The following is an 18898-nucleotide window of genomic DNA, read 5'->3' as shown; positions in this document are numbered from 1 at the left end:
CCATTTTTATTAGATTTTTAAAAAAGAATGTAATGAAAGAAATTAGTAAAAATTTTCCACAGTAGTTTTATTTCAGTACTACTGTGATATATACAATTACTTTATAATTAAAAAAAATCTGTATTATAGTTTTTTTTTATTAGGTAAAGTTTTAGTACTTTGGCCTGGTGTTTTTTGTATTTTTTGGAACAAAAAAAAATTATTTGAAAGTTCTTAGTTTTAGATTTATGAATTATAATAATACAAGAAAAACAACTTGTTTTATTCTGTGTACCTAATAAACACCTTATAGATAGAAATGTCATTTTGAGGATTTTGTTTTGAAAAAATAAAAAAGTTGCATGTTTTTAGGCATGTTTTTACATTTCTTTTTAGATAACATAATACAATTTTTTTAAACTTGGGAAGAGTTAAGAAATGAGTATTTGGTGCAACAACACTGATTTTCAGCGACGACAAAAGAAAACAAATTCTTATTGTAGTTTCTGGTTTTAAAAAAAAGCTTTAAAGAAGCTCTAAACGACAACGTTTTTATTTAAAGTTTGTAAAAATTATAATATAATTAAATAAACATTCTTAAATATTAGTCTTACTTAAGTCTTATTTTGTTTTACTAGTTATTCCAGAGAAACTGAGAGTTTTTCTTATTTTTCAAATGTAGATTTTATCAATTTTATTCTAGTTTTAATCAACTAGTTGAAAGTTATAGTAATATAGTTTTATTTATTTATTTATTTAATTCATTTATTTATTTTGTTTATTTATTTTTCTTTTTTCTTATTTTTGTTTATTTATTTTTTTGCTTAAACTTTTTATTACAGAAAGAGGTTCTTCTGTAACATCGCAAGTGTCTGCAAGCATATCAGCTTGAAGCTTTATTAACTAACCCAGTTTGATTGTAAAGAGGAAGCTAATCTGATGACATAACGGCTGAATAGCTCTTCCAAAATATTAAGACGTTCGTATTATTGCATCATTTTATTTGGGCAGCATCCTTGACATCATGTCAGAATTCATGCAGAATCCACAGTCTTGTTTCTACATGCAATGCCATTTATCGCACATATACTGCAACAAGCCGCCCTTCATCTTAACTTGTGTAGTTTATTTGTGAATGAGTGCGTTTCTCAGGCAGAGACAATGGGAGCTGTCATCGAGGACGTTACTTTGAGCACTGTAGAAGGTTGATGATTATTTCTCCTGATGTTGTGGGCGCTGGGTTGTATAATCAGATCTTGGTTTACCATGCTCTTCCCCAGAGTGTTTTTTTTTTTTTTGCAGGCAGAGCTTGTTCTCACGTCACTGCAGCCTCAGCACCAAACATGACTCTGATGTTGGAATTTTTTTTTTCTTTTAGGCTATTGAGACATTAATAAGATGAGGGAATGAAATTGATGCTATTTTTCATTACAGAGAGTTTTTGATCACAATTCGTCATGGTACTTATTTGTAAATACATTAATTCCTTTTAACTAAACCGTTTTTAGTTCATCTTTGTTCTAAATAGCAAATGCCTGGCATGCAACAGAGATTGAGACAATTATTTTCCAATTAACATTGTAAGATTTTAATAATTATCATTGTTCATTTGAGCTTTGAAGATGAATGGTTTCAAAAAAAACGGCTATAATTTATGCTTATATGTAAATACTTATAATCAGTCTAATATAATAACTTTTAATAACTTGTATAAGTATAATAACTTGTTCTTCCATAATCACACACACTCTCTCACCAGTACTTTAGCTTACTGTATTTAAGGTAAAGTATTTTTATATGCCTCCAATTCCAGAGCAGCAGGGATTTTTATGTTTCTGTGTTTTTTTTTAATCTGTAAACCGCATTTCTTCCAAATAAAAATACAAACAAACGTAAAATATTTATTATTTTATAAAATTACCATGATTTCAAACTTTAACACAATAACAAAATATGAATCAGTACTAGGTCAAATAACCTCTTAATTCTCAATCACAGTATATAATTTATATATGTTTATATTTATATATTTACATGTGTTATAAATAAGAACACTTTCATTTTTTATTGTATATACAGTGCTCAGCATAAATGAGTACACCTCATTTTGAAAATGAATATTTTTATCAATTACTCAGTGAATATTGGTAATATATTTTGGTGCATTTGAGCAAAACAGATTTATTAAACGGATACATTTATTAAAATATAATTTTACCAAGCATCTTTAAAAATGGAAATATAATACATTTAAATTCAAGCAAAATATTGAAAAAAATTATAAACTACAAAAATTTGACACACTTATATATTTATGTTTCGTTTCTCTTGATTTTTTTGCTCTTTAAAAAATGTTTCTCCTACATATAAATTTGAGCTTTTAATATTTGGACCGTTATCCTAAGTTATTTTATTAGATGAGCTCCAGATTTGGCTTCGGTACTGGCTAAACTAATGTATATGCACAAATATAATATTGTAAAGCTTCCTATAGAAAATCGACATTTAAATTAGAGATTTGTGAGGGGTGTACTTATACATGCTGAGCAGTCTGATGTAATGCAAGTCTGATGTAAATAACTTGCACTGGTTTGTTATTATATTGTATAGTCCTATTTTTGCCATGAAGATGACATAGCTATAAATAAAAGATACCATACACTATAATACGTTCGATATATTATATATACATTTTTGTTTTCTGTCATGTACCTAATCCACAATAGCTTAATCAGCAATAGTTGTTTTAACTGATAATTTATTTTTACTCATTTTAATGCATTAAAAGTTACTTCTGCAAACATTTCTCAGTTACTGTGCTCATTATTACATTTATTAACCTTTTTCATTTTGATTGGCTAGTCTGGTGACACTATGTAAAAAAAATGCTGGGTGTCCTCTATAGGTTGTACTGGAATTCGGTACCAATCGATACTGAAATTTTTACAAACGTCCATTTCCTGCTAACATTTGAGCATTGTTGAGCATGTTCTTAAACACCGCCATTGTGTTCAACAGAAATGACTGTGATTGGCAGTGAAGCTCATCAGTTCACTGAATTCATCGCTTTTTAGTGAGTGTAACTACAGATACAGGGACACTGGAACGGTTTAAAGCTGCAATTCATGAGCGGATCACTCATGTGTCAGCCTATAGACAAACCTGATCGACGTGATTCTAAAACGCTCAAGTGTCCCTGTTTCTGTGGTTACACTCAGTAAACAATGGTGAATTCGGTGAACTGAAGAACTTCACGGCAAATCACAGTCATTTCTGTTGACCATGTGAACACAATGGCAAATCAGCGGTGTTTAAGAACGTGCACAGTAGGGGTCAAATGTTAGCGGGAAATGGACGTTTTTAAAACTTCAGTATCGATTAGTAACAAATTCCTGTATCGTGACAACCCTAGTGTCCACACAATTACTACTGTACATGTTGTTCCAACATAAATCGATTAAAGAAACTTAATTTTTTCTACAAATTTAAGTGGATTGAACAAAATAAATAATTTGTCTAAAAAAAAAAACACTTGGGAATTGTTGATTCAAGCCATTTTAAATAAGTAGTTTGAACAAGCAGCAAAAGTCATTGAGAGCATAACGACTAAATAATATAGGTTTTTAATTACTCTGTGCAGTCCATAATAACACTTCTTTATATTAAACTGCTTTTTTTATTTGCGTCCAATTTCAGCACAGCAGAGCTTTATTTTGACACATTCCCTTAAATGACTTCTTAATCCTGCGATTGATGAGAAAGTGAGAGCGTAGATTGCATAGCTGTCATAATTTGGATTTAGCACTGAGCTTCATGTGTTTCCTTCCTTCGTCCTCGGGATTTGTTTGCACCTCTGGATGGAGATTTTGAGAAAACATGATCTATTTGAAGGCTTTTGGGTAACTATATGAAAATGGCAGGCTGGGACTGTTCTTTGTGTGGTTGAAATGTAAAGTTGTCTAGGCCTGCTGAAAAGTGTCAGGTTGAATTTGCATAGAGCAGCAAAGGTGTGGGTGAAAGCCTGGTTTCCAGGTCTCATGAGATCAGCAAATATATGAGCAGTGCGGCCTGCTGCTGCTGAGGCTACTGCTGTCTGTCCTTCTCAGCTTTTGTCTGACTCTGACCCTCATTCTGATGCTGTAATGATGAAGCTGCTCAGGGTGATGACTCCTGCTTTTGGCTTTCAGGTTTCTTTGTTTTTTTGTGTATAATACTTTTTACAGTAATTAATTGTATTGTAATACTACTATTTGTCATTTTCTTTTTTTTTCTTTTTTTCCTCTTTTCGTTTTCTTTTTTCCTATTTTTCTTTCCTTTTTCTTTTTTCATGTACTTTTTCTTTTTTTCTTTGCTTAGTTTTTTTTCTTTGTTTTAACTTTTTTTTTCCTTTTTTCTTTTTCTTTTTTATTTCTTCTTTTTACTTTCTGTTCTTTTTCTTCCGTTTCTTTTTTTCTTTTATTTTTTCATTTTTTGTCATTTTAAATTTGTTTCTTTTTTCTGTTTCTTTTCTTTTTCAATTTGTTTTCTTTTTTCTTCTTTCTTTATTCATTTACCATTTTCTTTCTTTTTCGTCTGTTTCTTTCTTTTTTGTCCGTTTTTCTGTTTCATCTGTTTTTTTCTTTCTTTTTTAGCTTTTTTTTTTTACTTTTTATTTGTCTTGTTTTTTCTTTCTTCTGTTTTTTTCCTTTTCAAGTTTTAGAGATTGTTTTCTTCCGTTTCTTTTATCTCTTTTCTTTTTCATCTGTTTCTATTTTCTTAGTTTTTAAAATTTTATCCTCCTTTTCGTTTTTACTTTTTTCTTCTGTTTCTTTTTTCTTTTTGTACAAATTTTTTTCTCCTTTTTCATTGTTTTCTTATTTTTTTTTCTTTTTCTTTGTTTATTTACATTTCCTTTCTTTTTATCGGTTTCTTTTTCTATGTCTTTCCTTTTTTCAATTTTTTTTCTTTCTTTCTTTTTTTCTTTCTTTCTTTCTTCATCCTTCTTTTTTTATTTATTTCTTCTCAATTCTTTTCTAGACTAGCTATTCTAACTATTGTAATTATTACTTCTTATTTCTTTGATATTAAATGCTACATACATTTTCAGTTATTATTTTTCAAATTTTCTTTTCTGTTTTTGTTTATTAATTGGGCAACTTTTTACAATGACAGATAATTTGTTTAAATAGATTTACTGTATTGTAATATTATAGTTAAACGGATTATGGTTTAGATAGCAATTGAAGGTTAGTTTCTGCCTACAAAATATGATAAAACCCAACTAAATATCAGCGAGCTTTATGTGAGCAATAGTTTAGACTCAACAAATAATCAAGAGACTTGATTACTAAGATTAATTTAATGAAAAAATTAAAAATAAATAAACTTGAATTAGATGGGATCAATAAGTCCCTAATAGGACTTTAATGTGTAGTTAACAGAAACTAACAATGAATGCTACATTTAATAATCTTAATTCTATTTTGATTAAGTATTTACTAATACATTAAGAGTTGTATCTTTAAAATTAACCCTCTGTGAATTTATAGGAATACATTTAACTAACAAAAGTTAATAATAATTGTAAAAATACACAATGTATTTAATGTTAGTTAATAGATTAGCGCTAATGGTTGCAAATGACACATTGTAAAGCGTCAATAAAAAAATAAACAACTTAAAGACTAATGATGGATGTTTACATTTGTTTCAGATAAAATTCTGTTGGAACATCTAAAAAAAAAATAATAATATTGATCCAAACAACATAGGCATGATGTTCCAAACCTTCAGTTTAGCATTGTTATTAGTTATTTTAAATTAATTATTATTTTAAATTATTTTAAATATTTAACCACTTATTAAGTAATCAAAAATAGAAATCATAATTATGTTTGAATTGTTTCTCAAAATGTTATCGTCATACTTTGTTGAAAGTGTTTTTTTTAATATAAAATGTGTCATGGCTTCCTCCCATTGGCCTGTTGTTCTGTGTAAGCTATTAGCTTGCTGAATTCTGCCATCAATTACACCGTAATATGACATACAGCACTGAAGCATCCACTCGCCCTCTCCTGTATGCCTGTGTCTTAATTAAAGTGCAGGGATTGGTCTCAGTGGACAATCCTGTTAGATTAGCCCTTATCTGCTCGGCAGATGATCCCTGGATCTCATCTCAGTCCTTAGATTGATTTCAGCAAAAAGCTAAAACATTCAACAGTCTGTCATATACTGAATGTAAATTCTGAAGTGCTTTGTCATGATAATTTATTTTACCACATTAACGTGTTGCTGTTATCCAAGTGCTTATCTGATCTCCAAGTCGATCTATCTCCCAAGTGGAACATAGTTTGTATGTTTGTGTTTATAAACATGACTATTAGGCTATATCAGTGTTTTTGAGAACTGATGTCAATGGAAATCAAGCAGCTGACATGGCAGGATATTAAAGTTTGTGTCAAATCAAATTGTACAATGTTTATTTTGCTAGTGCACATTGTTGTACTTTAGGTGAACAATTGATCTGTGCAAGTAAATTCAATAAATAAAAAAGTTTGTTTTGGTAACATTTAAGGTCTAATCATCTACTTTCGCCTTTGTAATGGTGGTTCTTCTATGTTGACATCAGTTTGACGGCTTTATCTATAATATTCTTAACCACGTCCTTTATATCATAAGTTTGCTATGAGTGAATGATGTGCAAAAAGAAAGCCCTGAAATGCGGATTCTCTAATGCCATTCATACCTGTAACACACGCGTAAAACGGCACACCCACATACAAACGAAACGCACACACATATGAACCCAAGTCCATTCTGCAAGTGAAATGTAACAGCTGTTTACATGGTAGACTCTTAATCAGAGTATTGTCTTAATCATATTAAAATCTAATTATTGGTGTCCATGTAAACATACTCAAATTTTTTTTTTTTTTTTGTACAATGCACACTTACTAATAAGTTAGGTTTGTAAATTATATATTGAATACTTTCATAATATCATTCATTCATTTTCTTTTCGGCATAGTCCCTTTATTATTCCGGGGTCGCCACAGCGGAATGAACCCTGTTGCCATCAGTATGCAGTGAAAAAAAGGGTTAATGGGGTATATGCCTCATCATTTTTGGTCTTTCCATTATAAGACTGCCATGTTTAAGCTCTGATTTCTTTAAAAATCAGTGATCTTCACTGCCTGTTAGATATATGATATGAAGTGGGTATCAGACCGGACAAGAAGCACTGCGTTAAATTCCATTTTTTCCTGCCATCTCTTTAAAATATGACAGTTTATTTTACCCCAGTATTTTGAGTTTCTGTACTCGCCTGCAGATGCTGTCTTGTTTTACGCTTGAACAACTAAACAAATCCTTTAGAATGCTGAAAGTCTGTTTAACTGAATGTATTATAATTACATTACAATATCGATGCTGTTAAAGAAACCTTATGAAATTGAAAATAGACACATTAAGCTTTCACCAGACGTTTATCATTGGCTGAAAAAAACTAGTTCTGCATACTAGTTCTGCAACTAGTTCTGCATACCGATCACAAAGCGCACGCCTTTACGTTGCAAAAACGCGCGACGTACCGCGCTGCCTTTTATGGTTGACAAGAAAAAAAGAGGCCTCTTTTGTATGTCACTAGAAAACGACTGAATCAGCTGGTGTGCGCGAGTCGAGTTGCTGTCGATGTTATAATTGTAATTTTAAAAATATTGTGATATTCAAGATCTATAAATACAGCTCTGGATAACTTGAAAAAGCGACCACAAGTCTCTCCTCAATCTTTAAAAGTTTACCGTACTCAAATTGACAACCCAAACTGCGCTGTCACCTCAACAGAAACCCTGCAGTGCTTTCATTTGACTGAACAATGAAACAGAGGTAACACGCTTTTTCCACTCGAGCACACAGCGCGCAACGGCAAAACTTAAAGCGCGCTGAGCAAGCATAAGCAGAGCGTAAAACACTGGCGGCAGTCAGTAAACATGCAGCTCAACTCCTTGTTCAAGCTCTTGTTCTCTCCAAACTGGATTACTGTAACTCTCTACTAGCTGGGCTTCCAGCTAACTCTATCAAGCCTCTTCAACTGCTCCAGAATGCAGCAGCACGAGTGGTCTTCAATGAACCTAAACGAGCACATGTCACTCCGCTGCTACTCCGTTTGCACTGGCTGCCAGTTGCTGCTCGCATCAAATTCAAAGCTCTGATGTTTGCCTACAAAGTGACTTCTGGCCTTGCTCCTTCTTATCTGCTCTCGCTTCTGCAGATCTATGTGCCCTCCAGAAACTTGCGTTCTGTGAATGAACGTCGCCTCATGGTTCCATCCCAAAGGGGGAAGAAATCACTTTCGCTCACGCTCACGCTCAATCTGCCCAGTTGGTGGAATGAACTCCCTAACTGCATCAGAACAGCAGAGTCACCTGCTATTTTCAAGAAACGACTAAAAACTCAACTATTTAGTCTCCACTACACTTCCTAATCTGTAATTGCCTCTCTGAATATCACACTAACTGTACAAAAAAAAATAAAAAAAAATACTAATACTACTAATACTTCCCTTCTTAGACTTTACAGACCTGAAACTTGCTTATAGCACTTATTCATTGTTGCTCTTGGTTGTGTAAATTGCTTCCTTGTCCTTGTCCTTTGTAAGTCGCTTTGGATAAAAGCGTCTGCTAAATGACTAAATGTAAATGTAAACCATTAAACAGATGCCCCGTATGCAGCCAAACTTTAAAAATGTATAAAGCATATTTTAATCGTTTAACTGATACCATTCATCGGTTACAAACGCACCCTTTCGGTTATTGCTTAATCAGTTATTTTGAGCATCCCCAACTAAACCGCATGTGCAAGCTCTATTTTTTTTTTTCTCTCACGGCCGCACGCCGGATATCCGGCATGGTGCCGGAATACTTTAAGCCCTGGTAAGATCATGTTTATCACTAAGAAAACTAAATCAAAATTATATTTTAATTGAACACATCTAATCACATAAGGTACGCACAGAAAAGTCTATTTAGTGTTGTGAAAAGGCAAAGCTGAATATCTGTGGTTAAACTGCCACCCAGCGGTCAAAAGCTGCTGGCGCATCACGTACCGCCGTCGCCGCGGTATGAATGGCGGCATAAGGAACACATTGAAGTAGTAACATCTGTATACCCGATTACAAATTGTTGCAAACAATTCATATAAGCTGAATTTAAATCAATTAAGTTGAACATTACTAAATATAGTTACTAAAAAAACAAATAGATGGCTATCACTTAACTTAAAAAATGCATTCAATCCAATTAATAATTATTTTTCAGTGTAGCCAATGCTGCTGATATGGCATTAAAACATAAACAAATCAATGAATGAATAAATAAATTACAGCTAAACCACTTGACAAAATAGGGTGACCTATGAAATGAAATCTGACCAGAATATTTATAAGTATTCTAGAAATGGCGAACACGTCTTTTCATAAGGTCACAGCACTTTTCCTATATATTCTCGCTCTTTATATATTTATTTATTTATTTATTTCCCCATCTGCGTTAAAAGTGTGCTCACACGACAAGGGAAGCCTTTCAGTGGTTCTTTTCCCATTCTATTAGCGCAGTCGGAGGTTGGAAGTCACAGTAAATAATTTAGTGTCATATGCGAGCTAGAGTTGGTCTGTAGTGCAAAGTGAGCTGAGAGACGGGAGAAATTGATTTCCAGTGTTTACACGTAATGGGTGACTGCTTAATGAAAGCGTGACCTATAAAGGTGTACTTAACTTGAGTGCCAATGCCAGGACTGTTATTTCTCTCTGGTTTCTGTGATTGGAGGAGCTGTTAACTACTGCGATCTGCATGAAGATGAAACACGGTTCTCTCTGATGACTTGTCATTGAATTTAACGCACCAGATCCAATATTTATTATCAGTTAGACTAGGGACACAGAAAAACAAATGTTGGAAAGCAGACATTTCTTTTTGGAATTTTCGTGAGTGCATTTGTTTCTCCATCACTCATTTTTCTCTTTTTCTTTCTTTTCAGTGAGCAGAGTATCTGTCAGGCGAGGGCCGCTGTCATGGTTTATGATGACGCCAATAAGAAGTGGGTTCCGGCTGGTGGATCCACAGGCTTTAGCAGAGTCCACATCTATCACCACACTGGCAACAACGCCTTCCGAGTAGTGGGCCGTAAAATTCAGGACCACCAGGTAAGAGAAATGGGAGCTGTGGTCTCGGTGGATTTGAAAGAAATGCTTTAGTGAAGTTTCCAAACTTGTCACATAGTTGAGTTGATGTTTAGACTTAAACTCAAGAAAGAAATTCAGTTGTTGTTAAACTTCACATAGGTTGTGGAAGTTTAATTAAAGGCAAACATTATTTTAAATTCTGTTTACATCATTTTGATCATTATATTAAAATGATATTAAATTGTACTTTTAACATTGCAAATCTATTTGATTTCCTACCTCTTAAATAATGTAACGAGAAAAGATGTATTAAATTTTGTTAAAATTAGTTGGAACAATTTTTTAAAGAAATCACTTGCATTTTAAGATGCTTTGTGTGAGATTTCTTAATACAAAAGACTGATGAAATACTAATTTCTTTATTATTTATTTAATTTTTAAGGCAGCTTGATTGATTAATTTAATCATTAAAAAACAAATATGTTGGTTGTCGTTTTTTAAGTACAGGGTAAAGAAAAAATATAACCAATTTTATTTATTAGGTTTGTATCCCTCAGTTCTGACTTTTTTATTTCAGAATTCTAAGATACCCTTACAATTGCTGTAATTCTATAATACAAGTCCCAAGTTAAGTGAGCACCTCTTTTTGAAATGTATTTATATTTAAAACCGTGTCAGGAACAAACTTGGAAGTTTTTAGTGTATAAGTACTATATATCAGTTTTATCTATAAACAATTTATGAATTATTGTTAAAAATAATTATAGTATCTTCTGGTATTTGATATAGAGCGGCATATACAGTATACTGCTTTTTGCTGTAGATATTTCTAATTAAGAAATAAACACTGGAACTACCAGAATTCTATAACTGATAGGATTACCATAGTGGCCATTCTGGCTGTTCTCATATAAGGTGTCATATTTGCATTCAAAGCTTCTATTGAGATATTAAAATGAAGCTTTGAATTTCTGTCGTCATATTTAATCAAGTCATCATCCTAAAATACAATCTTTTTGGTGATACAGCTTATAAATGTATATTTAGACTACTTTAGATCACCGGCAAATGTCCACAACTCACTTTCAGTTTCACTTTCACAAGCAGGGGAGAGGTTTTTTTTTTTGGCTCTGATTATGCGGTTTTGAAAGACATATCTAAGGTAAAGTTATGTTTTTGCCAAAAGAAAGTTATGTTAATGTTAGCAGGAAGTTGATAGGCAACAGAAGCACGCATATTTAGTCATGGGAAAAAGGGAATAACCCATAACTCATAATGGTATTGTTAGACATAGCGTCTTTAGGGATTCAGTCAGATGTGAATGTAGTAAAGCAGTGGGTTTAGCTGAGCGCGTCTGCTTGGCCTTGTTGGCTTCTCCTGCTGAGAGGCTCTGGTTTCAGCACAGTGCTTTGATGACCCATGACACAGAACACAGGAGGTCTGAGTGGCTCACAGAGCTGCACAGTGGGGTTAAAGAGAAGAACATCTCATGAGAAACGCTCCCGTTCTTGTTGCAAATACAGCAGTGTTGTACTTGGCTACGTTTTGGAAAATGCTGGTCATCTTTTCTTTTAGCGGTAGTGTGGGATTTCAATTGAAACCGTCATTATTTACACACCCTCAAGTATGACTTTATTTCTTGGAATCATGAAAAGAGAAATGGCAAGACCTTTTTCTTAAATGATGGATGAGGATATCAGAAAGAAATATTGCCAGGTGCAGCAAAGGGTTAGCACTTACAGTAATGGGAATATGCCGTGTGCAAAAACATATACAGTTGAAAGCAGAGGTTTACATACACAAAAAAAAATGAACATAACCATTTAAAAAAATGTTTGATGTTAAATCATACTAACAGTTACTATTTTAGGTCTGTTAGGATCACCTAAGTGATTTACATTTGCTAAATGCCAGAATAGTGAGAGAATATTTCATAAATTTCTAGACAGTCAGAAGTTTGCATGCATTCCTTTGGTATTTTTTTTTTTAGCTTTGCTTTTAAACTGTAAAACTTTGGTCAAATGTTTTGGGTATCCTTTCAGAGGCGTCACACAATAATTTGAAGCAATTTTGGCCCATTGCTCCTGACAGAATTAGTGTAACTGAGTCAGACTTGTTGGCTGTCTTGCTCGCACAAGCTTTTTCAACTATGCACACACATTTTCAATAGGATTGAGATCAGGGTTTTATGATGGCCACTCCAAAGCATTCACTCTGTTGTCCTTGAAGCACATTTTAACTAATTTGGCAGTATTCTGAGGGTCATGGTCTTTTTGGAAGACCCATTTGTGACCAAGTTTTAATTTCCTGGCTGATGTCTTGAGATGTTGCTTCAGTATACAAAATGTTCTTTCTTCATGATGCCATCTATGCTGTGAAGTGGACCAGTGCCTCCTGCAGCAAAACAGCCCCACAACATAATACTGCCGCCCCCATACTTCACAGTTGGGATGGTGTTCCTAGGCTTGTAAGCTTTCTTCTTTGTCCTCCAAATATAACACTGGTCATTATGGCCAAACACTTCAATCTTAGTTCCCTCAGACTACAGGACATGTCTCCAAAAATTATTCTTTTTCCCAGTGTAATTATGCAAATTGTTGATTCTGGCTTGTTGATTTTCCCATGTTGTCACAGAAGAAAGCAGTGTGTTTGAGGTTTTCCTCCAATACTATTCTAAAGTTGTGCCTCTGATTAACTCAGATTAATGTTGTCAATTGGCCAATCAGAAACTTCCAAAACCTTGACACCATCAGCTTATTGTATCATCTTAAATCTTATTGTATGTAAACTTGACTCTCAAGAAAAGTTATTACAATAAAAAAAAAAAGATCTCCTATTATTCTGCTATTAAGCATAACAGAAACAAAATTGATAATCCTAACTTACTTAAAAGGGAAAAGGTCAGTAACATCTGACTTTTTTTTTTTTTTTGAATGGTTATGTGCCTTTTCATTCAGTGTATGTGAACTTATGGTTTTAACTGTACACGGATATGAAATGTGTCTGCAATTTAAGAATAAACTAGAGAAGACTGTAAAAATAAAACAGTTTCTTTATTTTGTGATTGCCAAGTGTTTTTCATTTATTTACGATTGCATTATGGCACCTTGATCTCTGCTCCGTTGACTTCAACACTACAGTTTAACATAGTGATGTTTGATTGACATTTTATTAGTTTAAAATAATGTAATGTATACAAAATTATAGATAAAGAAACAAGTCTGTAAAATAACAGAAAATGTACTGGCAGTGTATTAACAGGTTTTTGTAGCCTAATATACAGCACCAACCCAGACAATGTCATTTCAAACTATTAAAAATTTTAATAAAAGTCACTTTTTTCCAACTTTTCAAGGTTAAAAGTTGTTGGATGAAAGATCAAGGTCTTTTAATGCAATTCAAAAGCATAAATAAATGAGGGAAATTGAAGATTCTTTTGAGAGTGAAAACCTAATAAATACTCTACACACAAAGTGCCTTGCATGAGAATGTAAAAGTGAAAATGACTGTCCAAACATGTATGTACACAATCTAGAATGAAATAAATAATATACACTATGTAAAAGTTATTTTACATAAAAAGTAGAGCAATTTAGGATGTAAAAAGTTTCCTATGTAACTGTTCATAGCAGGGGTGTCCAAACTCTGTCCTGCAGGGCCATGTGTCCTGCTGAGTTAAGCATAACTTTCAGTTAGTATATCTATTAAAAGCTTGATTAGATGGTTCAGGTGGGTTTAATTAGGGTAAGAGCTAAACTCTTTAACAGTGTAGTTTTTTTTCTAGCTACTAATAGATCAAAACTCAACATCCAAAGATTTCTAGGTCAGGTGGAAATTTAGGATTGGAAACAGATCACCAAAACATTACAAACATTATCTTTTTTTTTTCAATTGAATTCAATTCATCTTTGTTTCTATAGCGCTTTTACAATGTAGATTGTGTCAAAGCAGCGTCACATAGTAGATTATAGTGAATTGAAACAGTGTCAGTTCAGTTTTCAGAGATTAAGTTCTGTTTAGTTCAGTTCAGTGTGGGTTAATATTCAGTGCTTAATGTTCAAACACTGAAGAGCAAATCCATCGATGCACAGCTCTACAAGTCCCGAACTATGCAAGCCAGTGGTGACAGCGACAAGGAAAAAACTTCACCAATTGCCAGCAGTGAAGGATATAAAACCTCGAGAGAAACTGGGCTCAGTAGGGCACGACCATTTCTTCTATGAACAAATGTCTTGTGCAGAGCTACGGTCTAGGCGCAGAAGGCTGGAGAACGCTTGATGTCAGTGAAGACTCGTCTGTCCCTGGAGTTTTTTATTTCTCCCTAACTTTATTTATAGAATTTTTCCAAAAATGTACAAATATCACACATTTTGTAATATTACTGTGCATTTTGACATATGAAAAGAGAAGTAAACAAGAATCCTAAATGATTGTGACAATATTGACCCTCAAATATATTTATTCATTAAAAAACACTAAAATAAATAAGAAAAAAAAGGAAATACACAAAAAAAAAACTCCCCCCAAAAGCCTTGTACCAACCAGAACAATTGTTTACACACCAAACTAAAATCCTTGTCATGTGAGCTGTCACACAGTAGCGAAAAATGTAAAAATGAACTATCGTCCAGATGCAGGGAGTATACATTTCCATATATTCAAGAAGAGAACCTCAGATTTTATTAAAGTTTCGAAAGAACCACATTAAAAAACTTTATTTTTGTAGCATAACCAAATATAGACAATTTTGAGGGAACTGAACAAAAACTATGGTCCCAGCGTATTTCCTGTTTTATATTTTTAATTCCTATAGCATCTAAGAATCCAAAAAGTGTCACATGTTGATAAATAATGTTATGATCGCTGTTTTAACATTAAGTTATTATTGAATTGTCTCTTGTTACAGTTATGAAATAGTTTGATAACAAGCAGGAAATGATCATGGGTTAATGACATCACCGCATTGAAATGGTCTATAGGATCAGATTTCCTTTTTACTTGAGCTCTTGTGAGGTAGCAATAATACTGATGCTTTAGTAATCATGCTGAATTACATATGTATTGTTGCTATCGCTTATCTATCTTAAAATGTCATGATTTACAGCATGGGGTGTTCCCTAAGAACTTTTTTGTTACACTGAAATCATTTGTCTTTGGGTTTAAGGTGGTGTTGCTGAGATTAATTGTAACATTTGCTATTAACTCTTTCTTAAGTAAAGCTGCTGTATTGGTGTTCAAGAAATATGTTGTGGCAATACAAAAAAGTCTGTCCTGAGCATTTCTAGAGCAAGGGCATATTACTGAATAATGGAATTTTTTTATTGGCGTATTTAAAAGTTCATGAGGTTGCTGAATTTTCTGGAGGTGGTAGAGGATTTGAGGTATGTGCTTCCTCAGCAGCTTTTTAACCTTTCGTCATCTTTTTGTGTATTTTGCGAAGATCCACATGTGGTGGGGGAGGTTTAATTACTGCGCACAAACTTTAAAAGTTGACACAGACCTCCTTGCTTTTAATGTGTTTTAATTGTCCTTTTAAGACTCTGTGTGCATAAACATTTTAATTTGGCGAATAATTAAATGTCTTATCTCGTTGTCCTCATTATGAATGCAGGCTGGTGGAATGAATGGAATTACATTTCCATGACAAGCATATTAATGTGTGACTGATTTGTGAACAGAGGCCTTTAATTCTGTCATTTTTGTTTTTTTGAAAACAACTGACACGAGACTCTTTTCTTCTGGAGAAAGTCTTATTTCCTGTCTTTTGTTTGGAATAAAAGCAGTTTTTACATAAAAAAAAAAAAAAATCAATATTTAATATTTTTTTCTATTGGCTACAGGAAAAAACACTGTTTGACAATGACTTGCTAGTTAAAGGGTTAGTTCACGCAAAAATGGAAATTAGGTAATTAATTACTCTCTCTCATACCGTTGCAAATCCTTAAGATCTATGTTCATCTTCAGAATACAAATTAAACCTCAGTTGTCTAAGGATTTTTTGGGGGCAATGGAGAAGTTTTGAAATGCACTGACATTTGTGTTGTTTTCAGTATCTTTAAAACATATTAATGGCTAAAGTGTGATAACACTGTAACAAGCTGGGCTACAATAATATATAAGCAGCATGTATGTATGTGTTTTTGAGAAAGAAATGTTTTTGCGTGGCTAGTGAAAATCTAAAATTTATAAGTCACTAATACAAGGCCGTGAAACACATGGAGAACATTTGTACACAAGACTTTTGAGAACTGGATCTTGTAGCCTAGTGTTTTTGCAAGGCAAGGCAAGTTTATTTATACAGCACATTTCATTTTTGGCATATTTTTACCTGTGAAAAAATTACTGTGAAAAAAAATCCTTGCTCTTTTAAATATAATTTGGGAAATATTTGAAAAACGTGTGCAGAGTTACTGAAGTTTGTCCTGCGCGCTTGCGTTTTTTTTTTTGTTACTTCTTTGGTTTGGTGCGTTAATCTAATCGTTACTATTATTCAAAAGAAGGTAATGATTCACACTCAGTTGCTTCGTACTGTTTTTATTTTTACTTTTTCTTACATTTTACGGGTGATAACAGACAAACAGACGTTTCGGCACAAAGCCTTCCTCAGTGTGTGACACAATTCTCCAACTCCACCCTTTTATTCCATAGTCAATCACAATGTGCCATTAGTTAAACCGTCACTCTCATTTCATTATCCATTAATCACACAATAACTTATAATCTTCACAGCAATGACAATAAACAATCTTCCCATTTTCGACCTCACTCTACAGAGATAAAGTGTGTCAACTATTATCATTAATCAGGTGTACATCAATACAATAAAATTCTAATAGTTGACATTAAAAGTTTTCTACATTTGACAATTACCCAAAGATTAAAAATCACAAGTCTTACCTTCACCTCTAATTGCAACTAATTGCACATTGTGATTGACTATGGAATAAAAGGGTGGAGTTGGAGAATTGTGTCACACACTGAGGAAGGCTTTGTGCCGAAACGTCTGTTTGTCTGTTATCACCCGTAAAATGTAAGAAAAAGTAAAAATAAAAACAGTACGAAGCAATTGAGTGCAAATCATTACCTTCTTTTGAAAAATATTTGAAAAAGAAATAAAATCACAAGAGGGCTAATAATTTTGACTTCAACTTTATATGTTTTATTAAACAATGACAGATGTTTAAGAAACCTTTCTGTAAACAGTTGTTGTTTTTGCTTTTTTTTATTGGGTGCAAACTACAATACACTAATTAGAGTTTCATGTCATGTAATTCACTTCCAGCTGCATATTACATAAGTGTTTAATGAGCATCTGGCCTGGTATTTTATTTATCTGTTCTTTTTTTGTGAGGAACGAACCGTTAAGCAAACCTTTTTCTTGTCCATTGTGTTTCTCACTACACTTTTAGTGAAGTGCTAGGTAATGCGCACTTGAAGGTAACCTTTACTCAGCACTGACCGTGCTACACAAGTGGCTGACACACTAAGGGGGCTGTGACACTGTATGTGACTCATTTTATTGCTATTTTATGGTCATTCAGTGTTTCACGGAAAGCCTATTTCTGCCTCGGAGAGTGGCTAGGCCTTTTTAGTTGCGGTAATGTTAATAATTCATGAATGGCACGATCATCACAGTGATGTCTAAGGACGGAGCGTATCTGATTACTTCAGGAAACTTACTGGCATTTGTTGATGAGCCTTTCATGGTGGTTTAATGACTGGAATGAGTGAAGTGTTAAAGAGCAACACACTAACCAAATGTCAACACTTTTTTTATGTTTTACATTGCATGATAGTTTTATATCAGTTGCTGTGTATATAGAAGACAATACTATCATGCAATGTAAAACATAAACAGTCTGCTATATATGGTTAAAGTGAGAATTCAATCCCCCCTTTCAATTTATTTATTTTTTTAAATAAATGATGTTTAAAAAAGCAAGGCAATTTTCACAGTATGTCTGATGATATTTTTTTCCTAGAAAAAGTCTTATTTGTTTTATCGTGGCTAGAATAAAATAATTTTTTAAAACCATTTTAAGGTCAAATTATTAGCCCTTTATAAATTATATATATATATATATATATATATATATATATATATATATATATATATATATATATATATATATTTTTTTTTATATATAACAAACCATCTTTATACAATAACTTGCCTAATTAATACCCTAACCTGCCTAGTTAACCTAATTATCCTATTATGTTTAAAAATGTGTTGGAAAAAAAAATTGTCTCTCCGTTAAACAAAAATTGAGAAAAAAATAAACAGGGGTCTAATAATTCTAACTTCAACTATACAGTTACTGACTAATGTCTTCAGATCTATACCTGTCAGTGTGCCAGACACATGTTTACAGGAACAACACTTCATATCGATTTAGGATTCACCAGTAATGATTGCTAATGAGAAAATAAATAAAAATAGAAATAGAAATACACTACCGGTCAAAAGTTTAATAAAAAAAAAATTTAATTAAGTGTTTTTAAAAGGAAATTATTTTGTTAATTAAGGCGGGTGTTATTAAATGTTAACCCAAAATTTTTTAAAATATTTGTTAAAAATTGTGAAACTTCTGCTTTCTTATTGTATGTAGTTTTAAATGAAATTATTACTCCTGTCATTATTGCTTTTATTACTATTAGCATCATTAATAATAATAATACTAATAATACTAATAATAAAAAAATTAAATAAATAAAAAATAATAATGATAAATTATAAAATTAAATTCTAAACTACTTTTA

General features: G+C 32.6%; 1 protein-coding gene and 1 long non-coding RNA gene across 25 annotated transcripts in view; one reads left to right on the top strand and one right to left on the bottom strand.

Annotated features, from left to right (window-relative positions):
• Positions 1–18898, bottom strand: part of LOC147839397 (uncharacterized) — a 765501-nt gene that overhangs the window by 274933 nt on the left and 471670 nt on the right. The window lies entirely within an intron of this gene.
• Positions 1–18898, top strand: part of enah (ENAH actin regulator) — a 200018-nt gene that overhangs the window by 85311 nt on the left and 95809 nt on the right. For all 24 annotated transcript variants that reach the window (XM_087296721.1, XM_087296717.1, XM_087296715.1 and 21 more), the window contains 1 exon segment: positions 9991–10156. In XM_087296721.1, coding sequence (XP_087152847.1) covers positions 9991–10156 — 166 coding nt within the window.

Source organism: Danio rerio, chromosome 20 (genome assembly GCF_052040795.2).
Source record: "Danio rerio strain M-AB ecotype USA chromosome 20, GRCz13ab, whole genome shotgun sequence".
Taxonomy (NCBI): domain Eukaryota; kingdom Metazoa; phylum Chordata; class Actinopteri; order Cypriniformes; family Danionidae; genus Danio; species Danio rerio.
The sequence above is the reverse complement of the archived record's forward strand: the minus strand, read 5'-3'. Positions and strand labels throughout refer to the sequence as shown.